We start from the raw sequence: 27069 nt of genomic DNA, 5'->3' as shown, positions 1-27069 counted from the left end.
TTCGTTACTCTGTGATACTGCGGGGAGGTTACAGCCTGAGGCCGATACATTGCCCCAACCCGCAGCTCATATGTAGCGAACTGGGAGCTGATTGGTCGGTAACACACGGCTACAGAACTGTAATAGGGATTATTTGTCAGAAGACTTTTTCCTCTTCCCTATTGAGTGAGACGGAATAGAGCTAAAACCAACGGTGCAAATTACAATTATTCCCGAATAGCGATAGGAACTGAAGGGGTTCCGGGGTTTTATGCAGAAATGCAGCATCTGAAGTGGAGGGGCGCGTATTGTGCTGATCAGTCCCAGCCCGGTGCCGCTCCCTTATACTTACTGTCACTTTCCCGCACAGAGTAGCGCAGTGACGCTTTGCTCGGTATAGGGGGGAGTAGCCAAATAGACTCGGTGCCACAGTATAGATTATATACGGGCCGATTTTATCCTAATAAATCTATTAATAATAATGTAACTAATACAATACAATCGCAATACTTTGTCTGAGTGGATTCAAGTCAGAGCAAATTATTTTGGCGGGCGATTTGAAATTCTTAACGGTTCACTTTGTGCTTCATTAATTGGCTTTGAGAATACAGAGGAACGTTTGTATTGTCCAATCAAGAGCCTAGTTACCCAGACGTTCTAACCTCCGCCCCCTCCTAAGTTCCCACTCAGGTCCTGTGCCTGTGTATATAAGCGGGTGGCTGCGCTACAGAAATTATTCTCTAACAGAAGTGAGAGAAAGATATCATTATGTCAGGACGCGGCAAAGGCGGGAAGGGCTTGGGGAAAGGAGGCGCCAAGCGGCACAGGAAGGTGCTACGGGATAACATCCAGGGCATCACCAAGCCCGCCATCCGCCGCCTGGCACGGAGAGGGGGAGTCAAGCGCATCTCTGGCCTCATCTATGAGGAGACTCGGGGGGTCCTCAAGGTTTTCCTGGAGAATGTCATCCGGGACGCCGTCACCTACACCGAGCACGCCAAGAGGAAGACCGTTACCGCCATGGATGTGGTGTACGCTCTCAAGCGCCAGGGCCGCACTCTCTACGGCTTCGGGGGCTGAATCTGATTCATTTCCCGGCTACTGATCTATCGAACCCAAAGGCTCTTTTCAGAGCCGCCCACTCACTCAGTTATTTAGAGCTGTTACTGCTTGTTCCAATTTGTAGCCATTATCTCTAGTTATGTGTATGTAACTTCCCGCTCACTGACACCCACAGGCAAGTTACCGACTCCCTTTGCACCGGAAGCGGCTCCATCTCCCCCGGGCTCTGTAATAGGAACCGGCTCATTACTGATCCCTATTTATACACGGACTGAGCTGCAGGTCCCTCCGAGCTCTCAGCCCCTGTACTTGTTACTCCCGGGAATCCCCTATCGGATAATAATGAGCCAAAGCAGCTGGAGCCCCAGTGACACCTTCTTATTAGAGTGAAACGATGGAACCTCCTGTCAGTTTACTGATCGTGGGACAAACGTGATTTTACTCTGCAGAGAATATTAGTATTGAGTTTAACTCCCTATAATTGGCTCCCCATAAACACCCGGTGCTTCCACTGAGTTCAACAATCCCGCCAAAATGTCTACGTGCCATTGGCTATTCTAGAATTGAAACGTTATCAGCAGATAAAGCAGCTCCGTATCTACATCCCATACAGCAGCCGCTCTTGTTCCGCGCCGGATCGGCTATGGGACCCCCCGTCACTCTGCGAACCCCCCATCTGCTAATAACGTGTCTCCCTCTGTCTCTGAGTAACTGGGAAGGTTAACCCTTAGGCACCGGGTAACATTCTAATAGATCCGCACTGCCAGATACTCGTATGGGTTGTACCGGGGGCTGAATAAAAGAGCACGGAAGGGATCAGCCCTCGGTATCAGATTGTGTCTCTCCCCGGCACAGCGCCTCTTGTTTCTATTCACAAAGTCTGTACAATAGAAAGGGGGAGCGGATATAGTTGGACGGATTAATCCAACCCACAAAGAACTTTATAACGGATCTGAAACAAGGCGGCACTAAGCATTGTACTGCAATGTCTATTGTGTAACCGAGTTTAGATTATGTATCTCCCTCCCCATGTATGTGAATACAGCCCTCTGTAGCCGGTGTGGGGGCTCTGAAAAGAGCCTTTGTGTTGTTTCCTGATGGGGGCGCTGTGACCGGGCAGCTCACTTGCTCTTGGCCGCCTTGGAGCTCTCGGTTTTCTTGGGCAGCAGCACGGACTGGATGTTGGGCAGGACCCCGCCCTGAGCGATAGTGACTCCTCCGAGCAGTTTGTTCAGCTCCTCATCATTGCGCACAGCGAGCTGCAGGTGCCTGGGGATGATACGGGTCTTCTTGTTATCCCGGGCAGCGTTCCCGGCCAACTCCAGGATCTCAGCGGTCAGGTATTCGAGCACTGCGGCCAGATAGACCGGAGCTCCGGCTCCCACCCGCTCAGCATAATTGCCCTTTCTCAAGAGCCTGTGAACTCGGCCAACTGGGAACTGCAGCCCTGCCCGGGATGAGCGGGTCTTGGCCTTAGCCCGAGTCTTCCCGCCTTGTTTGCCTCTTCCGGACATAATTGCAAGTAATTCTCAAACACAAAGAAATTGCAGAATGTAACGCTTTCCCACCCAGGTACTGGTTTTAGTAGGCCGCGCTGGACACACCTCTCTTCTCTAATTGGGTGAGTTCCAATGCAACCAATCAAACTGTAGGTTTTGGAAGCACCAATCAATTGCTCTACTTGCATTTCTCCGTTTTGTATTGGGTGAGTTAATTGCAGCCAATCACACAGATGTTTTCAGAAACACCAATCCATAGCTGTAGATGGGCGGTCTTTATACCATGTGATAAAACTAACCAGTAATAGTTTGCGCTATTAGGCAGCCTTATTTGCATGGGAGGGCTATAAAAGCAGCAGCCCGGGAGGCGGAGAGAACAGTTTTCTCGTTTATCGGAAAGCTTAAGGATAGTTGATCATGCCTGATCCAGCCAAGTCCGCTCCAGCCGCGAAGAAAGGCTCCAAGAAAGCGGTGACCAAGACCCAGAAGAAAGATGGGAAGAAGCGCAGGAAGACAAGGAAGGAGAGTTACGCCATTTACGTGTACAAGGTGCTGAAGCAGGTGCACCCCGATACCGGCATCTCCTCCAAGGCCATGAGCATCATGAACTCCTTTGTCAACGATGTGTTTGAGCGCATCGCAGGGGAAGCCTCCCGCCTGGCTCATTACAACAAGCGCTCCACCATCACCTCCCGGGAGATCCAGACCGCGGTCCGCCTGCTGCTGCCTGGGGAGCTGGCCAAGCACGCCGTGTCCGAGGGCACCAAGGCTGTCACCAAGTACACCAGCGCCAAGTAACTGCTGCCCCATCTCCTGCCCTACTCCCGGCAACACAAAGGCTCTTCTAAGGGCCACCCACTCCCTCCCTAAAAGATCTGTAACTGGTTAGTATAAAGGCGCCGCACTATCTGTATAGGGAACACAATACCCGTACGACTCAGGCCTCAGTGGCGCCGTCCTGGGCTGTAGTTATTCCCGTCTCTCCTTGAAGGAATGCCCGGCACTCTGTAGTCTATAGATCGTATCTCAAGGGGAGGTGAAGCCGCTGTACTGTTGTATTTGTATCGGACAAACGAGCGCTGTGATACTTTGTGAAGGGTTTTTGCAAAGATCAATAGAAACGAATTTACTGAATTCCCGCCAATAAATCCTATTATTGCTGAAGTGCAGCTGTTTGGGAATGAGCCGGAAGGTTTGGGGCAGGGAATGTGTTACAGTTGGGCCGATGCGGGGAAACTGCCTGGAGCCTCATGTCCAAAGAGCTGACATTCAGCCTGGAATTGAGTTACAACTTTTTACCCAGATTTCCCTTGTTATTTCTATGGTTTGATGGTTCTTTCTCTCTATAATTCTGTATGTGGGGCTGAGTTACAATGAGCCAGGACTGGCAGCTCTGGAGGCCCCACCACTTGGGGAGCTGCAAAAGGATTAGTCTGGGCCGCTGGGGTTGGATGGCTCATTCTGACCCTGGTAGAAGTGAAGAGATAACATGGCGCTAGTGATGAGTGAAATCCATTGGTGGATTTTTTCTCGAAACTGGCACAAAAATTTGCAGCAGAAAAAAAAAAAAAATCTTGCACATCCAAAAAATTGTTGGCATAAAAGAAAAATGACAGGAAGGTCTAAAAAATTGTTGTGCGCAGCACATTTTTTTGACGTCATTTTTCGTGTTTTTGCAAAACTTTCGCCATTTTGTGAATTTTTTCACAGATTCGTAAGCTTGAAATCGTGACAGATTCGCTGATCGCTACTCCCAAGCGTTTGTGCCTGCGGCGACATGTTGCGTTCCATCGGCAAATTGTTTCGCACAAAAAATGTGCTGTGTGTAAAAAAAAAAAAAATTACGGCGGCATCAAAACAGGACCCCAATTTGACGCAATCGCGCTTATTTTGATGAGTCTTTGAAAAGATGAGCGAAACTGTGAAAATGATAAAAAAAAATGTGACAAATTATTTTGATACGTGTGTCAACTTATTGTCAATATGGGCTTTAAAACAAAGTTCTGTGGAGGTTTAAAGGAGGAATTTACCATGTCTCACTTTTCACAATATCATGGTTTATTATGGGAATTTTCTAATTACGTTCCCCCCTCCCCCCCCTTGTTTTTCCTGCAGAAATGCTGATTTGAGCCTCAGGCAACTCCGACCCCTTAGTTCTGTAACAGCCTATAGTAATGTATCATTCTATCCACTATTCCCAATATACTGTAACTGTGTAACTGTAACTTGGCTCTAAAGAATTATATAGAATTGTCTAGATACTTTGGTAGCTGATTTACTTTATGTATTTTTTACAACATTTTTCTGGGATTTTCCTCACTTTACGGACTCCCTGTACATGGGACAGTTTCTTCCTTTTCTACATCGAGATTTATCACTATGGAATTTCAGGGAGCCCTGACTCAGCCCACTCCCCCCCAGGGCGTCAGTATCAGGCGCTGTTGGGAAAGTGCAAGCAGTGCGCTCCCTTTCAGCAATGCCGCAGTTTAGCGCTTATGTTGGTACCTCAGAGTCTATATACATGTAGCGCACTGATAGAAACAGAGTTGCTGCCAAGTGAGTTTATTTGCCGTTTGTCCCCAGAGGAATAGGAGCTGTACGGCAGCGGGCAAAGCCCCACAGGCGCTCGGCTGTTCCAAGTGTTTGTTGGCGAATAAGTTAGTCAGGCCCCTGTGTTGGAGCCCCGTGTGGCTCCCAGTCCGTGCGATGCCGCTAAATGGGGCGTGGCTGTGGCTAAAGGGGCGGGGCCATTCGGGAATAACGGGGGGTTGGAATGATGAGTGAACTCAGCGACTATAAAAGTAAAGGCTTCTGGATTGTTCCGGGTTTATATAAGGGCTAAACCAACGCAACAGGCAGGGCGGCCCTGGGGGAGTGAGAGCTGAAGTTCTGCCGGTTCAACCACAATGTTCCGCTGCTGCTGCTGCAAGAAGCGCCGCGATATTGTCCGTTATGGCGACCCCCGTGACTCCACCTATGGCGACCCCCATGACTCCACCTATGGCGACCTAGATGCCCATGTGGTTTACTATGTCATTGCCCAGGACATAGGCGGATTTAGTCCTGATTCTTCAGGTGAGGAGTATGCAGGGCTGCAGTTCTTTACAGCTGTAACACAATTGGAACCTGCCAGAGACATAGGGGCAGATTTATCAGAATGTCCGCTAAGGGCTCAGCGCAGAAATACTCCCTTTTTGTTGGTTGCTATGGGAGTTTTAAAAGCATATTTATCAATGGGTGAGAGTTAGAGTTCAGCGTTTGCTAAATTTGCTTCTTAAAATCCCTTTGGAATGAATAGAAAGTGGGTGTTTCCAGGTGAGCTCTTAGCCTGATTTTTTTTTTTTTCCATAAATGTGCCCCATATTTCATTCAAAAACTATTAAAAAAAAAAAAAAAGATCAAAATGAAAAGTTGAAGAGCAGCACCTTGTAAATTGCCCTAATAACATTGCATACACCCCAACATTCCGAAAATGGAAAGCAGGATAAAAAGAGATGCCCCATGTAGCGCAGCAAAAATTATTTGATTGCACCTGTTTTCATGACCACACCCCCTAAATACCGCTCCCATTTGACTAAATTTGGCAGGTTATTTAAAGGAGACATATCCTATAATAATTATGAATGTACCAGGGAATTATACTCCTCTAGATATAGAAGGATTGTGCTTAAAGTTGTGTTTCTGACTGATTTATTGAGAAATTCCCCCAAACCCCACTAGCCCCGCCCATCTGCCACTTCCTGCTGGCTGAATTCCCAGGCTGTGAAGGGGGGCGGTGGCACTGTAGGATAGGAACCAATCAGCAGCTAGGCTGACCTGATAGGGAACTGAAGCCTGTCTGTGCTTGTGTGAGTGCAGGGCTGTGATTGGCTCTCCCCCTCCTACTGTGCTTCTGGCAGGGACCGTTAGGACACGCCCACCCCTCATGTGAAACCCAGACAGGGACCTGAGAGGATCTATAGGGAGCTCCAATAAAGGGGCCATTGTTACAGATAGGGTTAATGTTTAGCCCAAAGGGAAACCAGCACCGGATATTATTCATAATTGCCTACAGGGTTAGGGGTTTCCCATTTATCCAATATGTCTCCTTTAAAGTTTGAACACATTTCTGGGGGTTTGGGGGTCTTGTTTTATGTGTTATTACAGTTTTGCTAAAAAGGTGAAGTTGCCCTTTAAGCTGCGAGTATCAGTTCCCATAAGAGACCTGTTTAGCTTATTAGTTACACTTGTATCTCAGGGGCTGAGTATTCTGGGCTCTCTGCCAAAAGCCCCCTTATTTAATTTAGTTTGAGAAACTTTGTATCTTTTTTTGACATTCAGTGCAGGAAATCAAAGGGAATGAGGGACTTTCCAGTAAGAATCTGGGACTGGGGCTGAGCTGTTAAAATCAGGACTGTCCCACAGTTGGAAGGTATGACAGTGTAAAACTCTATTTTTCGTGAAAGTGTTTTTTTTCTGTGTAAACAAAAACAAGGTTGTCACAAGAGTACATTATACTCCTTTAAATATAGAAAGAATGTGAATAAAGGTGAACCACCCCTTTAACAGTATTTATATATTGCCGGTGCTGCAGCAGCGTTATTGCCCCATATTTCTATAGGGCGGAGTCACACTGAGGGAGCAGTAGCCAATCAGGTACAAAGTAGGAGCGGGAAGGTGGTACAGACAGCAGCCAGTGTGCTAGAGCCGCTTCCTTGGAATCAAATAAAGTACTTGTCATTTTATAGAGCCCACTGCAGGGCTGTGATTGGCTCTCCCCCTCCTACTGTGCTTCTGGCAGGGACCGTTAGGACACGCCCACCCCTCATGTGAAACCCAGACACATATCAGGTGCTATATATTATTTAGAATTGCCTACAAGATTTTTTCACTTATCTGTCTTCTTTAATGCACCTGTTCCAGATGAAGTTGGAAGAGTTCTGGAAGAGAGACCAGCCGGAGGAATGGGAGAGGGAGCCGCCGGAGGAATGGGAGAGGGAGCCGCCGGGGGAATGGGAGAGGGAGGCGCCGGGGGAATGGGAGAGGGAGCCGCCGGGGGAATGGGAGGGGGAGCCGCCGGGGGAATGGGAGGGGGAGCCGCCGGAGGAATGGGAGAGGGAGGCGCCGGGGGAATGGGAGAGGGAGGCGCCGGGGGAATGGGAGAGGGAGGCGCCGGGGGAATGGGAGAGGGAGCCGCCGGAGGAATGGGAGAGGGAGGCGCCGGGGGAATGGGAGAGGGAGCCGCCGGAGGAATGGGAGAGGGAGGCGCCGGGGGAATGGGAGAGGGAGCCGCCGGAGGAATGGGAGAGGGAGCCGCCGGGGGAATGGGAGAGGGAGCCGCCGGGGGAATGGGAGGGGGAGCCGCCGGAGGAATGGGAGAGGGAGCCGCCGGGGGAATGGGAGGGGGAGCCGCCGGGGAATGGGAGGGGGAGGCGCCGGGGGAATGGGAGGGGGAGGCGCCGGGGGAATGGGAGGGGGAGGCGCCGGGGGAATGGGAGGGGGAGGCGCCGGGGGAATGGGAGAGGGAGGCGCCGGGGGAATGGGAGAGGGAGGCGCCGGGGGAATGGGAGAGGGAGCAGCCAGAGGAATGGGAGAGGGAGGCGCCGGGGGAATGGGAGCTGCCAGGGGAATGGGAGGGGGAGCCGCCGGGGGAATGGGAGAGGCAGGCGCCGGGGGAATGGGAGCCGCTGGGGGAATGGGAGAGGCAGGCGCCGGGGAAATGGGAGAGGGAGGCGCCGGGGGAATGGGAGAGGGAGCAGCCAGAGGAATGGGAGGGGGAGCCGCCGGGGGAATGGGAGCGGCTGGGGGGCTGGAAACAAACTTAATTGAGCAAGTAGAGAAGCCTTGTGATTGGACCAGAGGAAGATCAATGGAATGTGAGATCTGTGGAGAGGTGAGTCCTTTCTTTTACGGTTTCTATATCCAGATACTTAGAGTGGGGCCTTTAAAGTGGGATTTAAAATCTGTCACACAATGTATGGGTATGTGTATATGTTTTAGTGTGATTGCTCACAGCCAAGATGGAAAATACCAAACCAAATCTTGTATGAAATCTTTGTTTGTTAGAAAACTAATTGTATTGATCATTTCAGGTTCCTGAAGCGACAGAAGTTCATCCGAGAAAGTTTGATGATACATATAGGTATAATATAGAATCTGTTTATTCCAGTGTTATTACTGTTCTATGTAGTTGATTTACAGTGACGCTCCTACAGTCAGAACTGGAGTGAATAGAGAGTGAATAGGAGTGTAGGAGGGACAGGGACAGGGGTCACATCTTCCCGTTGGCATTCAGTCCACTTCAAGACAAAGAGGATCCCAGCAATATGGCTACAGACATCTGAGCACCATGTACAGACTGAATAAGTGGATAGCAAGGAAAGTGTCCAGTCTTTTACCACTTTAAAGGAGGACATTTAGCAACCCCCCCCCCCCCCGGCATGTCAGCACCCCGAGAATGTCATCTGCTAATGGGTACATGGATGGGCCCCTTAATAATGGACTCATCTTAAACCTCTTGCACACTGGTGTTTGGGAGATTTAAGTGAATCTAAGAGAATGAGCTGATTAATTGCACTTTATTGCAGTTGTATAGGCGTGTCTAGTTGTATAGGCGTGTCTAGTTTTATAGGCGTGTCTAGTTGTATATGCTGTGTAGTTTTATAGGCGTTACTAGTTGTATAGGCACGGGCAGTTGTATAGGCGCGGGCAGTTGTATAGGCACGGGCAGTTGTATAGGCATGGGCAGTTGCATAGGCATGGGCAGTTGTATAGGCACGGGCAGTTGTATAGGCACGGGCAGTTGCATAGGCATGTCTAGTTGTATAGGCGCGGGGCAGTTGTATAGGCGCGGGCAGTTGTATAGGCACGGGCAGTTGTATAGGCACGGGCAGTTGCATAGGCATGTCTAGTTGTATAGGCGCGGGGCAGTTGTATAGGCGCGGGCAGTTGTATAGGCACGGGCAGTTGTATAGGCATGGGCAGTTGTATAGGCACGGGCAGTTGTATAGGCACGGGCAGTTGTATAGGCGCGGGGCAGTTGTATAGGTGCAGTGTATGGCCACACTAATTGTTGGGTGCAGCGGACACCTCCGCCTCACTGCAGGGCAATGCAGGAAGGATTGCAGCCTGTGTCCCAATGAGTATGACGCATTTTTTTTATTTTTTGATTGTCATTATAATTTGGGTAATGGATCTCACTGCTTCCTCTAATGGCCAAACTCACAGTGCATGGATTATGTAACCACAAATAAGATATATAAGGATATAAGAAAAGAATGTCTAACCTGTAACTTTCCAATGGGCGCCTATTGCTAATTTCTATTCTCTCTGCTCTGTCCAAAACTTCCACAAAAGGCAAAAAACTGCCAAAAATGCCTTACTGTTATCGGCAATGTAAGAACTTAGGCGCTCATTTTCAACTTATTATAAAGTTATACAGGTATGGGACCTGTTATCCAGAATGCTCGGGACCTGGGGTTTTCCGGATAAGCGATCTTTCCGTAATTTGGATCTCCATAATTTAAGTCTGTTAAAAATAATTTAAATATTAAATAAACCCAATAGGGCTGTTCTGCCCCCAATAAGGGGTAATTATATCTTAGTTGGGATCAAGTACAGGTACTGTTTTATTATTACAGAGAAAAGGGAATCATTTAACCATTAAATAAACCCAATAGGGCTGTTCTGCCCCCAATAAGGGGTAATTATATCTTAGTTGGGATCAAGTACAGGTACTGTTTTATTATTACAGAGAAAAGGGAATCATTTAACCATTAAATAAACCCAATAGGGCTGTTCTGCCCACAATAAGGGGTAATTATATCTTAGTTGGGATCAAGTACAGGTACTGTTTTATTATTACAGAGAAAAGGGAATCATTTAACCATGAAATAAACCCAATAGGGCTGTTCTGCCCCAATAAGGGGTAATTATTTCTTAGTTGGGATCAAGTACAGGTACTGTTTTATTATTACAGAGAAAAGGGAATCATTTAACCATGAAATAAACCCAATAGGGCTGTTCTGCCCCCAATAAGGGGTAATTATATCTTAGTTGGGATCAAGTACAGGTACTGTTTTATTATTACAGAGAAAAGGGAATCATTTAACCATGAAATAAACCCAATAGGGCTGTTATGCCCCAATAAGGGGTAATTATATCTTAGTTGGGATCAAGTACAGGTACTGTTTTATTATTACAGAGAAAAGGGAATCATTTAACCATGAAATAAACCCAATAGGGCTGTTCTGCCCCCAATAAGGGGTAATTATATCTTAGTTGGGATCAAGTACAGGTACTGTTTTATTATTACAGAGAAAAGGGAATCATTTTTTTTTTTTGTTACTTATATTTTTATTGTTTTTTTGCATATAAATGTTTATACAGCAAATAAAGAGTATTAAACAAAGATAAAGAGAAAAAAAAGGAAAAAGGGAAAGGAAAAGAGAACAGAAAAAGACATGGTAAATATATTAATGGTAGTGAGCCTAAGTTCTGCTGGCTGTGATGATCCTGGGGTGTTGGTAGTTTTTCGTTGTTACCTCAGCATGTCTTTATTCTCCTTGTATGGGTGTTCGGAGCTCCCATGTGGACCAGACTTTTAGGTATGTCGGGGTCTTGTTGTGGAGGTGAGCAATCCTAGATTCGAAGTTCCTATTGCTTTCAATTAGGGATGTAGCGAACCTCACAAAAAAAGTTTGCGAACCCGTTCGCGAACTTCTGCCAAAAAGTGCGAACTTTGCGAACCCCATAGACTTCAATGAGAAGGCGAACTTTAAAACCTAGAAAAGCCATTTCTGGCCAGAAAACTGATTTTAAAGTTGTTTAAAGGGTGCCACGACCTGGACAGTGACATGCAGGAGGGGGATCAAGGGCAAAAATTTCTCTGAAAAATACGTTGTTGACACAGCGTTGCGTTTTGTGCTGTAAAGGGCAGAAATCACACTACATTTCTAAACTTGTGTAATAAACTGCTTTAAAACATCCGGCGCCTACATGCCAATCAAGTCGTGTAAAGGTTACGGCCGGTTCACACGCAAAGACAAAACGCCGCAGTAGTGGATACGGAATATATTATTGCTGCTGGAAAAACATCGCTCAGGTGATTTTATTGCAATGTAATGTCCCTACTATGTGTAACGTATTGGGTTACAGCAGATGAGATCAGCAGGACAGCTGTCCCCAGCAGCTACATACAGAGCAGTAGAAAGTAGATTACTAGTCAGCAAAGCTACCTAAACTGTCCCTCAAACCCCTGCACAGCTCTCTCCCTATGCTAACTCATCAAGCACACACAGGCAGAATCTAAAATGGCTGCTGGGCTTCGGTTTATATATGGAAGGGAGTGGTCCGGGGGTGGTCCAGGAGGGAGAGCTGCCTGATTGGCTGCCATGTATCTGCTGGCTCTGGGGTGAGAGGTCAAAATTTGGCTCCAGCTAAGGCGAACCCAAAATTGCGAACTTCGCTAAAAGTTCGTGAACTTGCGAACACCCGATTTTCGTGCGAATTAGTTCTCCGGCGAACAGTTCGCTACATCTCTACTTTCAATTCTTTGGCAGAGTTCTTTCCAAGTTGGGAGAGTTGCTGTTTTCCATTTGGATGCTATGGATATGCGTATTGCAGTTAGGGTGTGGTTGGCGAGTTTTTGCTGTGATCTGGTAAGACCAGTTATAGGTCTGCCTAGTAGGAAAGTAGTTATGCTTTTTGGAATCGTTTGATGCATAAGGGATGTCAGCAGGTCTCGGGCCTCATCCCATAGAGTTTGCAGAAGCGGACAGAACCAAAATATATGTGGTAAATCTCCTGTAGCCCCCCCACACCTACAGCACGTCCGTGGGCATTCTGGGTATATTTTGTTCAGTCTCATTGGGGTGAGGTACCAGAACATTAGTATTTTATACAAGTTCTCTTTTTGTTTGGTGCATGTTACGCTTGTTTTTGCATTCCCCCAAATGAGGTTCCAGTCCTCCATTGTAGTTTCTACTCCTATTACCTCTTCCCATTTCAGCATATAGGAATGTTTGTAGCCCTGTTCAAGAAATGGGTCATTAATCAGAGCATATATTCTAGATATCAAGCCCCTTTTGGGGAAGACCTCTATATGCCAAAGACTCAAATAGGGTATGTGGATTATCCCTAAAGTGCTTTATAAACGGTTCTAGGAAATGTCTTAATTGGAAATATATATACCAGTGGAGTCGGAAACTTGGGATCTTTTGTTGTAAGGTTTCAAGAGGTAAAATGGACGTTAAGTTGGGGTTAAGCATGTCTTTAACCGTAAATAAGGAGACTCTTTCTCCGGCCTGGGTGGGTAAGGCTGTGACCAGGGGTTGAAACATTGGGTTGCCCAGAACTGCAGTCAGAGGGGAGTATAAAGAGCTGAGTTTATACTTTGATCTGACCTTTCCCCATATTTTAAGTGTAAACGCAGTTGCTTTTAGCATATTAACCTTAGGTAATGCGTGGTTTTGGTGTGACCAGAACCATATGTTAGGGTGGTATGGATTAAATTGTATATTTTCCATTTTTACCCATGCTATTTCAGAAGACCATGATGACCAGGCTAAGATTTGTCGGGTATGTGTTGCTTCATAGTACCTTTGGAGGGCTGGAAGCCCTAGGCCTCCTTGGGTGTTGGAGGTGTTGAGTACCTTTTTATTGATCCTATGGTATTTGTGACCCCATACAAAATCGTTAAAAGTGGTTTGCATTTCTTTAAAGAATCTTAGTGGGATTTCTATAGGCAAAGTTTCAAAAAGGTATAAAAATTTGGGTAATATATTCATTTTAATTGAGGCTATTTTGCCAAACCAGGATATACTTAATGTGTCCCATTTGCGAAAGTTTGCTTTAGTCATTTTGGCTAGTGGGGTAAAGTTTTGGGTAAATAAGTCTTCATATTTGGAGGTGATTTTGGTTCCTAGGTATGAGATGTAGTCTGTTTTCCATTTGTACTTATATTTAGCTCTAAGGGTTTGGGCTGTTGGGTCCGGCATATGTATAGTTAATGCTTCTGTCTTGGTAATATTTACCTTGTAGCCTGACAATAGGCCATATTGTTCTAGCAAGTTATGTAATGCCGGCAGGGAGGTATGTGGGGAAGTGATAGTCAGGATTACATCGTCTGCGTACAGTGCAATCTTAAATTCTGCTGTTCCCATCGTGACTCCTTTGATTTGGGGGTCATTTCTTATGCTAGCGGCCAGTGGTTCTATACTTAGCGCGTATAGAAGGGGAGAGAGGGGGCACCCCTGCCTGGTCCCATTAGATATTTTGATAGAGGCATTAGTTTTCCCAGGTAGTTTCAAGTAGGTACTAGGTGTAGAGTAGAGAGCTTTAAGTGCTGTCAGATATGGACCTTGTAGCTTTAGGTGTCGTAACAGCATAAACATATAGGGCCAGTCAAGTCGGTCAAAGGCCTTTTCTGCATCCAAACTTAACACAATAGCTGGGTGCCCTTGACGTTGCATTATTTCTACAGTGTTTATGACTCGTCTTGTATTGTCTCCTGCCTGGCGTCCTTGTATAAAGCCCACTTGGTCAGAGTTGATCAATACTGGGAGTAATGGGGCCAGTCGGTTTGCTAATATTTTAGAAAATATTTTTAGATCCGAATTTAAAAGAGCTATCGGCCTGTAGTTTGCACATAATGTGTGGTCTTTGCCCTCCTTTGGGATAAGGGATAAGTATGATGTGAGGTCTGAGGAGGGGATAGGCTCCCCTTGTTAGTATTGGTTATAAAGTTTGACCAGGTATGGGGCGAGGATTTGCTGATATAATTTGTAATATTGGTATGGAAATCCATCTGGGCCTGGTGTTTTGCCGTTTGGTAGGTGTTTAATGGTAGCTGTGATTTCTTCTAGTGTTATTTCTTGATTTAGTAATTCTAAGTCCCTATCTTGAAATACAGGTAGATTAGCTTTTTGAAAGAAATTCTCCAAGTCGGGTGAGGGTAAGGTGCTATCTTTTCTGATGTTGTACAGTTCTGTGTAGTAGTTATAAAACTGTTCCGCAATCTGATCTGGGTTATATATTGACTGGCCTGAGTTATTTTTTATTGTAGATGTTAGTGTCTGATCTTTTAGTTTTCTGGCAAGTATTGTGTGATGTTTGTCGCCATTCTGATAGAATTTTTGTCTAGTCCAGACAAGGGCTTTCTCGACCTCTTTTAATTGCAAAGTTTTCAAATCTGCCCGGAGAGATAGTAACTCTTTGAGCAGGGTATCTGAGTTGTTTTGGTTATATTGGGCTTCAAGTGCCTTTAATTGGTTTAGTAGAGTATAAAGTTGTTGTTTCTGTGTTTTTTTTCTTTGCTGAAGTTATAGCAATAAGAGAGCCTCTTATGGTAGCCTTATGGGCTTCCCATAAGGTGGGAAGGGATGATACTGTGCCTTCATTTAGTGTAAAGTACTCCTTTATAGCTTGTTCTATTGTTTTGTAAGAGTCTTGTTCATGTAAGAGGGTCTCGTTTAACCTCCAGTGTGATGTTCGTTTTGGGCAGTTTGTTAAGTTAAGTGTAAGCTGTATTGGGGCATGATCAGACCATGTTATTGGTGCGATCTCAGTTGAGTATTGTATGCTAAGACATGGTTGGGATACCAGAAAGTAGTCCAGGCGAGTATGAACTTTATGCACTGTGGAATAGAAAGAGTATTGCCTGGCCCTTGGGTGGTCTATACGCCATATATCAAATAAAGAGGCCTTATTAACTAGATGCCGTACCTCTCGGGAGATTGTATGGGAGCTAGTATCTGGGGAGGGGTATGACCTGTCCTCTATCTGTGATAGAGGGGTATTAAAGTCCCCGCCAATTATTACATAGGGTGTAGGGTAGGTGGCTATTTTATTTAGCACTTTTCTGATGAATTTAATTTGCCCTTTGTTTGGAGCATAAATGTTTGCTATAAGTAGGGGTTGGCCAGCTAGGGTGCCTTCTAATATAAGGTAGGCTTGTAGGGGACAATCTTTATGCACAACTATGGCGACCCCTGCCTTTTTAGTGTCAGAAGATGCGTAGTAACCCACGGGGTAGTATTTGGAGTATACTTTACATGCAATAAGTCTGGAGAAGTGAGTCTCCTGCAGTAGCGCAACATCTGCTTTTAGATTTCTAAGTTCCTTGACAGCGAGATAACGTTTTGTAATTGAATTTAAGCCTTTACAGTTTAAGGATATAAAATTTACCATGTTTAAGGAAATAATTTCTGCCTATTATTGATTCTGCGCCCTGCAGGAGATCCACCCCATCCGGGACATGACCACCTAGGCCAAAACATATTATAACATAGATTAACCAGCAGGTATAGTATTGTAAATATAACATTCGTAGGAATATAGAATAAAGTAGGAAAGAAATATATAGTAAAATAACTTGTAAATAGTAGTCTTTAACAATAACGGAAATCAGACTGTGTGATGTAGGCGTAATGCTTGCTAAATTTCAGCGTAAAATAAAGTAAGTTCAGTGATTATTGAACTTAATGGGAGACTCCCAGCTCTCCAAGGGGGGGTGTAAAATGCACCTTAAAAGTTAAGTATCAAAGTATGGTAGAAATCGAACCGGTGAAGAGTGAGTTGTCGTCTCGCGTTCTTGCAGGTTTGTATGGTTGTTTTACAGAAGGCAATCTGTGTAGTTGTCTTGTGTATTTCTCATCTCGAAATCAGGGTCCAGTAAGGTAGATTCATACCATTATCGCAGGTAATTTGGGCTGGGGATCCCGACGATGCGGATGAGCTTAGGGCCAGCTTTTGGGGTGAGGGAGATCCGGGTTCTTTGTGCCATTGTGGGCTTATCCTCCTTTTAAGTGGGGAGTGTTTGGTTGGGCTGCTTTGTCTTGGGCTAGTGAGGCAAGTGTTTGCAGTAATTGCTGGCGTTTTTCCAGGCTATGCAGAGTGTAGCTTTGCCCGCTGTGTTGAACTATAAGTCTGAAGGGGTAGCCCCATCGATAGGGAATTTTATTATCCCTGAGAAGCTGTGTCAGTGGTCTGAACTCTCTCCTTTTAGCTAGAGTAGTTGGGGAGAGATCCGCAAATATTTGGATCCTGTGGTTAAGGTACTCCAGTGAAGATGCTGTTCTAGCGTTTGTTAGTACCATTTCTTTTTGTGCATAATAGTGGAAACAGACCACAATGTCTCTAGAGGGTTTGGTTGGAGGTGGTTTTGGGCCCAGAGAGCGGTGTGCTCTATTAAATTCCCATTTGTCGGGTGAGAGATCTGGGCAGATTTTAGTAAACAGTCCTTTTAGGTATTGTGGGATTTCCGCTGTCCCTACCTCTGCTGGTACCCCTCTGATACGTAAATTTTGCCTTCGGGATCTGTTTTCAAGATCCTCACAGGTGTTTTTGAGTTGAGAAATTTCTTCCCTAAGCGCCATATTTTCATCTTCCAGGTTGGTGTGCCTCTGTATTACTTCGTCAGTGAGGTATTCTAGTTTGTCGGTGCGGTCTCCCAGCTCTCTAATTTCGGTGTGAATGTCTTTAATTGCTGTGGCTACTGCATCCGCTACAGCTTTAGAGAGTGTGGCTGAGAGGCCTTCTTTAAGCAGAGAGAGTTGGTGGGCCAGTGTCTGTGCTGTTACCGGGGAGTTATCTAGCGTGTCCGCATTTGTGTAAGATGTGCCCCTTTCAGCTGACTGACCTGTTTCATGCTGTATTGCTGGGTCGTCCTCGCTATATAGTGAGGCTGGAGAGTGTGGCGGGGAGTGTAATTCTGAATGCGTTTCAAGGGTCACGCTGCCGCCGCCATCTTGGCTATCAGCGCGCTTCTCTCCTGGAGTCTTGTGCAGATATGGGGACATCGTGGTCCGCTGCTCTTTAGGCTTCCGTTTGCCCATCATTCGGTAGCTGGTGCCTTCCGTTGCAGTTTCCTTCCTGATTTAATAAAAAGCGCTCCTTAATGCTTATGTTCAGGACGTTTTTATGACCTTGCTGAACGGAGCTCCTGAGTGTTGCGTGCTCACACCATCGCGGTTGGCCACGTCCCCCGAAAAGGGAATCATTTAACCATTAAATAAACCCAATAGGGCTGTTCTGCCCCAATAAGGGGTAATTATATCTTAGTTGGGATCAAGTACAGGTACTGTTTTATTATTACAGAGAAAAAGGGAATCATTTAACCATTAAATAAACCCAATAGGGCTGTTCTGCCCCCAATAAGGGGTAATTATATCTTAGTTGGGATCAAGTACAGGTACTGTTTTATTATTACAGAGAAAAGGGAATCATTTAACCATTAAATAAACCCAATAGGGCTGTTCTGCCCCCAATAAGGGGTAATTATATCTTAGTTGGGATCAAGTACAGGTACTGTTTTATTATTACAGAGAAAAGGGAATCATTTAACCATGAAATAAACCCAATAGGGCTGTTCTGCCCCCAATAAGGGGTAATTATATCTTAGTTGGGATCAAGTACAGGTACTGTTTTATTATTACAGAGAAAAGGGAATCATTTAACTATTAAATAAACCCAATAGGGGCTGTTCTGCCCCCAATAAGGGGTAATTATATCTTAGTTGGGATCAAGTACAGGTACTGTTTTATTATTACAGAGAAAAGGGAATCATTTAACCATTAAATAAACCCAATAGGGCTGTTCTGCCCCAATAAGAGGTAATTATATCTTAGTTGGGATCAAGTACAGGTACTGGTTTATTATTACAGAGAAAAGGGAATCATTTAACCATTAAATAAACCCAATAGGGCTGTTCTGCCCCAATAAGAGGTAATTATATCTTAGTTGGGATCAAGTACAGGTACTGTTTTATTATTACAGAGAAAAGGGAATCATTTAACCATTAAATAAACCCAATAGGGCTGTTCTGCCCCAATAAGGGGTAATTATATCTTAGTTGGGATCAAGTACAGGTACTGTTTTATTATTACAGAGAAAAGGGGATCATTTAACCATTAAATAAACCCAATAGGGCTGTTCTGCCCCCAATAAGGGGTAATTATATCTTAGTTGGGATCAAGTACAGGTACTGTTTTATTATTACAGAGAAAAGGGGATCATTTAACCATTAAATAAACCCAATAGGGCTGTTCTTCCCCCAATAAGGGGTAATTATATCTTAGTTGGGATCAAGTACAGGTACTGTTTTATTATTACAGAGAAAAGGGAATCATTTAACCATGAAATAAACCCAATAGGGCTGTTCTGCCCCCAATAAGGGGTAATTATATCTTAGTTGGGATCAAGTACAGGTAATGTTTTATTATTACAGAGAAAAGGGAATCATTTAACCATGAAATAAACCCAATAGGACTGTTCTGCCCCAATAAGGGGTAATTATATCTTAGTTGGGATCAAGTACAGGTACTGTTTTATTATTACAGAGAAAAAGGAAATCATTTTTAAAAATTAGAATTGTTTGCTTATAATGGAGTCTATGGGGATAATGGATTTCCGGATAAGGGATCCCATACCTGTATTATACTAACATGTCCTAAGCCTGGCATTGCATTATCCCTTATAATAAGTGATGAGTGGATTTTCACCATTGCTGATTTTCCACAAAACCGCTGCAAAAATTTGCCCAGAGAGGAAAAAGTTGTGGTCGCGGCAAAAAATGGTATGCACACAAAAACCTGCGGTAGCCGCATTTCATTAATTTTTCATCATTTCGCAAATTTTCAGCAGTTTTGCTAAGTGTTCAAAGTGAAACAGGACAGATTCGCTCATCATTACTTATAATACATGAGTGATACTCAGAGTTCCCTGTATAACTCAGCCTGCAGCCTTGTGCCTTTATATGGGGGGCACAGAACCCCTCAGTGACTGCTAATATCCTTATCATTTACAGTAGGGGGTACATTATCCCTTATAATACATGAGTGATACTCAGAGTTCCCTGTATAACTCAGCCTGCAGCCTTGTGCCTTTATATGGGGGCACAGAACCCCTCAGTGACTGCTAATATCCTTATCATTTACAGTAGGGGGTACATTATCCCTTATAATACATGAGTGATACTCAGAGTTCCCTGTATAACTCAGCCTGCAGCCTTGTGCCTTTATATGGGCACAGAACCCCTCAGTGACTGCTAATATCCTTATCATTTACAGTAGGGGGTACATTATCCCTTATAATACATGAGTGATACTCAGAGTTCCCTGTATAACTCAGCCTGCAGCCTTGTGCCTTTATATGGGCACAGAACCCCTCAGTGACTGCTAATATCCTTATCATTTACAGTAGGGGGTACATAATAAGCAGATAGTTTGTAGCCTTATAGACACCAACACCTAACCCTATTGTAAGGATGATATATATTTATAGTGTAATTGCCTCTGGATATTCCATTACAGATTGGTGCTGCCGTATGAAGGTCGGTTCCGCTGCTCAGAAACAGGAATACAGTTCTGTGTGGAATCCCCAACCTTTATTGAATTTGAGCTCAGTTCCTGGGAAGAATATTTAGGATATTTGGAGCAATATTTATATCACATTGTCGGCCCTCTGTTCAACATCACAATAAGATACGGGCGGGTATCAGCGGTGTATCTGCCTCACTACGTGTGTCTGAGGGGTAAGTCCCACACTGATCCGCTAATATTTGACAGGACCAGAAAAACCTTCAGTGCTGAAGTTAAACGAGATACAACCTACTGACCACATGATAACAATAAAGCTGCCATACATTAGGGGTGGGGTGGGAGGGGCAAGGATCTGTTATTGAATGGACCAGGCAGGGGGATGCAAAGACTTCTGGGTTGGGCAGGAGGGTTAGTAAGGGGATTGGGGCACAGGTAGGTAGGAAGGTGTATATGGATTGGGGAGCAAGGCTGTGATAGAGCAAAATAATTGTGTGGTTAGGATCAAAGCAGAGGCACCGAGAGGGGGAGAATCTGCCCTGTCTGGCATTGGCCTTAGGGCCTGGGCACACTGAGCGTTTGTTCATTTCTCTCAGCCTGTGGATTTTATTCAGACTGAGAGGGTGGATCTTCTCCTGAGCGCAGACTGAGAGAAATGGACAAAGCGCTTGTGTGCCCAGGCCCTGAGGGTTTTGCTGGAAGGTAATTGTTAGTGTTTCCTACAGGGGGGCAGGTTGATACTAAGCGGTTCAGAGTGGCACATTACAAACATGGCAATATGGTACTGGAGACCCCGGCAGCAGTTCAGCCATTTTATGTTGTACTCAAAGAACCGACCTTCTCCCCAATTGGAGTCGTTATGATGAGGACTTTACCCGGCATATTTAGGAAAAAAATCCCGACTCACGGAGCCATCCTTATATACTGCCGATACATCACCGGTTATACCCTCCACCTGTACTTGGTGCCACAGGACCCCTCGTTACTAAAGGTAAGCCGCTCTTATCCCTACTATGGATCTGTGGAACATTCCGATATAAATAATCATTAATGCTGTGTGTGTAGGAGCTGCACAAGAAGGAGGATGGAAGCGGATTTTCCTGGGTTGCCAAACCCCCTCAGACAAACACTGTGTATAGTAGGAGACGGTATTTTGTGGGAGGGCCCGAGACTGCGAGAATAAACCCAAGGGTGAGTTTGTCCTTCATGATTTCCTACAGGGTTACTAGTGAGACCAGTGCTGCCAGAAGCATCTAAGTGCCACATTCTCTGCCCCCCCCCCCCCCAACTGACAGGGGAAGACTGGGGGAGGGACTCCTAGGGGCAGGTAAGCCTCTGCTGTAGCCAAGCTGCCCAATCCCTGATCCACTACCGGCAGGAATCCCATGTAACCTTCATATGGGGAGGGAGGATCGTGCCACTTCACTTCTGGGGGGTGAGGAGCTTGTCTCCCACTCTGTGTCTCTGGGGGAGTTGTTCCCATGGATCCAGGACAGTGGTCCTTCCAGTACATTGTGTAATCAGCATTGAAAAGGATATCTACCCCTTATCTCTCTTACCCCTAGTCTCCTAACATTCTATGCACCCATAAATCTGCTGGACCCCATGCAGTTTGGGTGCACTGTGACTGCCTTATGTTGCAAACAATCTCCAAACTGCCAAGGCCAAGGGACACTTCCCATATGATAGCCCCTGTAGTCAGTATAGATACACTGTAATATTTGGCGGGGGTGGGGGGGGTACATCAATGGCTCCCCCATACTAACATCGAACTGTAATGTAATAAATCTATAGGAGACACATTGCACTTTACTATTAAATGTATTGTAGGATCTAAAGCTGAGATTTCATGACAACCCAAGCATGTACCCTTACAGTGAGATCTACCTGCTGGATGTGACTGACGAGATCTCATTGACTGTGACCTGCACACAGAGCCAAAGCGCCATGTGGGATGTTCTACTGAGGAGAGGTAACTGTCATTCATCATTCCTAACAGCCCCCGCCCCGGGGAGCTTACAATCTAAGTTCCCTATGACATTCACACACACACACAAGGTCAGTTTTTTCAGGAACCAAGTAACCTGCCTGTGTGTATTAGTAGTGTGTGTGTGTGGGGGGGAACACAAGGTTAGTGATGAGTGAATCTGTCATGTTTCGCTACGTATTAAAATTCGCAAAACTCATTTGTCGCATGATTTTCTTTTTGACGCTCGTATCCAGTTTTGCCGCAACCATTCCTTGTTTGACGCAACCGCACGCTTTTTCTGAAGCGACCAATTTGACGTGCGACAAAAGAAAAACTCTGTGCTATGAATTTTTCCATAGCGAATTTTCACGGAAGTTGTGCGAAACAATTCTCCAATGGCAAAATGTGGAAATTCACTGCGAATCCGTGCCTGGCGAAAAAATTTGCTCATCACTACACAAGGTACAAGCACATTGCAAACGGGGCTGGAGTCAAGCTCAGCACTGCACTAACCCCTCATTCTATGTGCCAGCTACCTTTGTTTTCTTCCTCTACTGAATGTCAGTGTATCTGTTATATGAGAGACATTCTACATGCTCGATATCTGTATCTGTCAAACAGATTTGCTATGATTACCCTAAAGCTGGCCCTGAACATCGTTTCGGTGTGTGTATGGCGGCTCAATGAGGCGACCAATATCGCAGGAGGCTGCAGGCCCGGATTTGTGGAGAGGCCACAAAGGCCCGGGCCTAGGGCGGCAGAAGTTTAGGGGCGGCATGCCGCCCCGCCGCAAAAAAAAAATTAAATTTGGCTCCCATACGGAGCAGTCGGGACCTCTCCCCACTGCTCCGTATGGGCGTTTTTAAGGAACGCATGCGCACTGATGGGGTCACTTTTGCGCATGCGCACTGGGGGGGCCGCGCTTTCGTGCATGCGCATGGGTGGGGAGGGGGCGACCGACAGGGGCGGCCTCGGGGCGCCCAAAACAGAAATCCGGCCCTGGGAGGCTGTGGATATCGGGCGACTCGCCGATCGAGCGGGTTAAAAGATTTTGATTGGGCGCCATAGAAGGCGTCTGAGCAAAATCTACGTTCAGGGCTGAGTCGGCAGAAGGAGGTAGAAATCCTATTGCTTCTACCCCCATATCTAACGATTCAGCCCTGAACGTCAGTGGAGGGAATAAATGATCTTTCGAGCGACCGTAAGGGCTGTTCATGTGGGGTGAATCCTCCACTGGCATTTTTCAGCCTGAGGGTTTCCCATTAGCCAATCATTTACATGAAATCATGTCACTAATGAAACATAATTTAGAGGGATTTCTGACCCCTACTGACTAGTATTGTATTTAGTTATATGACACCGACTCCACCGGCCGAAGAACTCTGGCAGAGAATACTATTTAATAGTGATGAGCGAATGTTTTCACCAGGCAGGGATTCACAGTGAATTTCTGCATTTTGGCATTGGCGAATTGTTTCGTGAAATTTCCACAAATATTTGCCGCAGAAAAAAATCAGTGTGTCAAAGAAAGACGTCAAAATACACGCGATCGTGTCAAAATGGGCATGGCAAAAAAAGATACATTTTTTCGCTGTTTCATGAATTTTTCTGTCATTTCACAAATTTTTCAGCGAAGTAAAACGGAACAGATTCACTCATCACTATTTAACTTTTTTTTGTTATACTAACTGGAGGTGCAGTTCTCTTGTCTAATCCTGTGCATATCTGACTTCCAGCTGTTCAGCAGGTCCCTGCCAGTCATATTTATCTTGTTTTATTTTGGTTCCTAATGACATAGGAGATAATGTGCTGTAATGTGCAAACTTTAAAGGAGACATATTGGATAAATGGGGGGCAACGCTAATTTTGTAGGCAATTATGAATAATATCCGGTGCTGGTTTCCCTTTGGGCTAAACATTAACCCTATCTGTAACAATGGCCCCTTTATTGGAGCTCCCTATAGATCCTCTCACTTCTCTGTCCGAGTTTGAAATGAAGAGTGGGCGTGTCCTAACGGTCCCTGCCAGAAGCACAGTAGGAGGGGAGAGCCAATCACAGCCCTGCAGTCACACAAGCACAGACAGGCTTCAGTTCCCTATCAGGTCAGCCTAGCTGCTGATTGGTTCCTATCCTACAGTGCAGGGTACGGAGGGCCGCCGGCTCCCCAGCTCATCCAGAGAATTCAGCCAGCAGGAAGTGGAACAGATGGGCGGGGCTAGTGGGGTTTTGTGCGAATTTCTCAATAAATCAGTCTGATACACAACTTTTTAAGCACAATCCTTCTATATCTAGAGGAGTATAATTCATTGGTACATTCATAATTTTTATAGGATATGTCTCCTTTAAGGTGATTTCAGAATTTTTAATAAAAACTGCTAAGACATATAGGATCAACTCAAAAACCCCCTAACCCTGTAGGCAGTTATGAATAATATCCGGTGCTGGTTTCCCTTTGGGCTAAACATTAACCCTATCTGTAACAATGGCCCCTTTATTGGAGCTCCCTATAGATCCTCTCAGGTCCCTGTCTGGGTTTCACATGAGGGGTGGGCGTGTCCTAACGGTCCCTGCCAGAAGCACAGTAGGAGGGGGAGAGCCAATCACAGCCCTGCACTCACACAAGCACAGACAGGCTTCAGTTCCCTGAGTGCAGGGCTGTGATTGGCTCTCCCCCTCCTACTGTGCTTCTGGCAGGGACCGTTAGGACACGCCCACCCCTCATGTGAAACCCAGACAGGGACCTGAGAGGATCTATAGGGAGCTCCAATAAAGGGGCCATTGTTACAGATAGGGTTAATGTTTAGCCCAAAGGGAAACCAGCACCGGATATTATTCATAATTGCCTACAGGGTTAGGGGTTTCCTATTTATCCAATATGTCTCCTGTAAACAAACAGAAGGATTGGTGTGTCAGGTTAATAAGTTCCTCAGGAGACTCTACCCAAGTAAATTGAAACAAGTAGAGGATGCCAACTTTTGAAATGTTAAAGGAGACATATTGGATAAATGGGGGGCAACGCTAATTTTGTAGGCAATTATGAATAATATCCGGTGCTGGTTTCCCTTTGGGCTAAACATTAACCCTATCTGTAACAATGGCCCCTTTATTGGAGCTCCCTATAGATCCTCTCAGGTCCCTGTCTGGGTTTCAAATGAGGGGTGGGCGTGTCCTAACGGTCCCTGCCAGAAGCACAGTAGGAGGGGGAGAGCCAATCACAGCCCTGCAGTCACACAAGCACAGACAGGCTTCAGTTCCCTATCAGGTCAGCCTAGCTGCTGATTGGTTCCTATCCTACAGTGCCGCCGGCCCCCCTGCACAGCCTGGGAAAGGAGGCAGCAGGAAGTGGCACAGATGGGCGGGGCTAGTGGGGTTTGGGGGAATTTCTCAATAAATCAGTCAGAAACACAACTTTAAGCACAATCCTTCTATATCTAGAGGAGTATAATTCCCTGGTACATTCATAATTTTTATAGGATATGTCTCCTTTAACAAGTAGTTGTAGGGATCCATAGGGTTAACTAGTCCCTATGGCTTTAAACCCTGCAGCTTCCTGGTTTTGTGCTGTTACTGGGCAAAGACCCATGTATCAGTTTTGAGTTCAGATGTGTGATTATTGGTTAACAGGGAGACCACTCCCTTGGCACTCTGATATAGTGTTTAGCAGGGGGGGGTCTGTCTCTTTGGCTGCCTGTGTCCTGAGAGAGAGGAGCATTGAGCCTGGAGGCAGAAGAACTAGGCCCCAGTAAAGCCATGTGCCCCACAGTGTTGTCAGCCACTCTGGTGAAGTCGGGGACAGGGACCCCGTGAATGAGGACCAGTTAGATAGCAAGTTTTGTGGAGCACTTTGTAGGAAAGTGAGATAGTGAGGGAAGAGAGCAGTTTGGCTCAGAGGAAAGTAGCTGTGGGAGTCCCAGACAGGCACTGTTGCCTTAGTGTAGGGCCACGGTTTAGACCTAGGAGGCAGGTAGATTGAACCCTGATCCAAAGTTGCCGTGGGGCCTGAGGAGTGTGGTATCCAGCTAGCTGTTCCACAGAGTGAGCAACTGAACCGGTGGCACTGATCCTGCCTGGCTCAAGGGGAGTTGGGGGGAGCGGGGGTGCCCCCTCTCTGTGCTGTCCCCAGAGACTGCTATGCTAACTGATGTGTGAGTATATTGTATAACCCTGCAAGTTGCTTGTTGCTGAAAATAAACCAGTTCTACTGTTAAACTGCAAGAACCTTCTGGCGCCCATTTGTTATTCTGCACTGCACACAGCTACAGTGAGTTGTAGTTGCACTACACCCTAGCTCCGTTTGGTTACTTCCACATAGCGAAGGCCCATCCTGAAGGACTGAGTCGCGTGTACCCCATGCTCAAGGCCTATCTAGCCGTGCTGTTGGCTTGTTACAGCCAAGAAAGGGTTACATTTATGGCGCCCAACGTGGGGCGGAGCCATCCTTGAACAGGGCGGAGCCGTTATCCTGAGGGTGCTGAGCTGGTGTGCATGTAACTTTAAATTTTGCTGACAGGCTGCCGGACTCGATAGGAAAAGGCGCCTGTGGATGCTGATCGTGAATTCTACGTTGTGTTTGGCCGTGGGTTCGGGCTTGAAGGTTCCCCCGAGAGTACCCATTGGCTGTTGAAGCCGTCAATCAATCGCTGTGGATTTTGGCGCGCTTCTGTGAGATCCCGCGGGAAGTCACGCTTGTTGACGAGACTTCGCGGAGCGTCGGCCATTTTGTGACAGACCTCGGACCCAGATGCAAGCCCAACATGCTGCCTGAATGGGAGTTGGTAAGCGGTTGCTACCACTGAGGACTGCAACCGGATTATTTCCAGATGACCGCGGCTGCGGACTGGATTGCTGTGAGAGGGGGGTAAGCAAGTCATTTCCCCCAGGTGTTACTGTGGCGGCGGAACACCCCAACTGTAGTGACTTTCCATAGACCCTGCTTTATCGTCTAAAGAGAGGGCGGATAAAGGCCGGGAGGGTGGGAGAAATCTAAGGTGTGAGGTTATGCCCGGATTTCCCACTGGTTGGTCACCCCTATGGACTCCCAAGGACAGAGACACTTAGGGGGATGACCATGTTCTGTTACCCATAAAGGTGGGACAGGAGTGGACTAAATAAAGTTGATGTTGGGTGGGGTGTGTTTTTAACAGTTGCATGCACCCACTGACTTTTTCTCCTTTACAGCCAAGCACACGATGGGGTTGTAAGTGATTGAGAAATTGTAACATGTTTTGTCCACAGGAACCATTGTACCTGGTATGCCTCAGGAGA

General features: G+C 46.1%; 3 protein-coding genes across 3 annotated transcripts; 2 read left to right on the top strand and 1 right to left on the bottom strand.

Moving 5' to 3' along the window:
• Positions 1-2102: 2102 nt before the first annotated feature.
• Positions 2103-2570, bottom strand: LOC100497614 (histone H2A type 1). The gene has a single exon (XM_004919872.4). The coding sequence runs from the start codon at positions 2553-2555 to the stop codon at positions 2163-2165; it is 393 nt and encodes a 130-aa protein (XP_004919929.1). The 5' UTR covers positions 2556-2570; the 3' UTR covers positions 2103-2162.
• Positions 2571-2951: 381 nt separating this feature from the next.
• Positions 2952-3393, top strand: LOC101733171 (histone H2B 1.1-like). Its single transcript, NM_001310102.1, is given in 1 exon segment — positions 2952-3393. A coding segment is annotated over 1 exon segment (381 nt). The 5' UTR covers positions 2952-2957; the 3' UTR covers positions 3339-3393.
• Positions 3394-19668: 16275 nt separating this feature from the next.
• LOC116407632 (NACHT, LRR and PYD domains-containing protein 1b allele 2-like) lies at positions 19669-26600 on the top strand. The gene is made up of 5 exons (XM_031893338.1): positions 19669-20049; positions 20560-20825; positions 20900-21025; positions 21665-21861; positions 26399-26600. Exons 2-5 carry the CDS (start codon positions 20613-20615, stop codon positions 26598-26600), a joined length of 738 nt encoding a protein of 245 aa, XP_031749198.1. The 5' UTR covers positions 19669-20049; positions 20560-20612.
• The last annotated feature ends 469 nt before the right edge of the window (positions 26601-27069 follow it).

Source organism: Xenopus tropicalis, chromosome 9 (assembly GCF_000004195.4).
Source record: "Xenopus tropicalis strain Nigerian chromosome 9, UCB_Xtro_10.0, whole genome shotgun sequence".
Classification (NCBI taxonomy): Eukaryota; Metazoa; Chordata; class Amphibia; order Anura; family Pipidae; genus Xenopus; species Xenopus tropicalis.
This window is presented reverse-complemented; position numbering and strand designations above follow the sequence as displayed.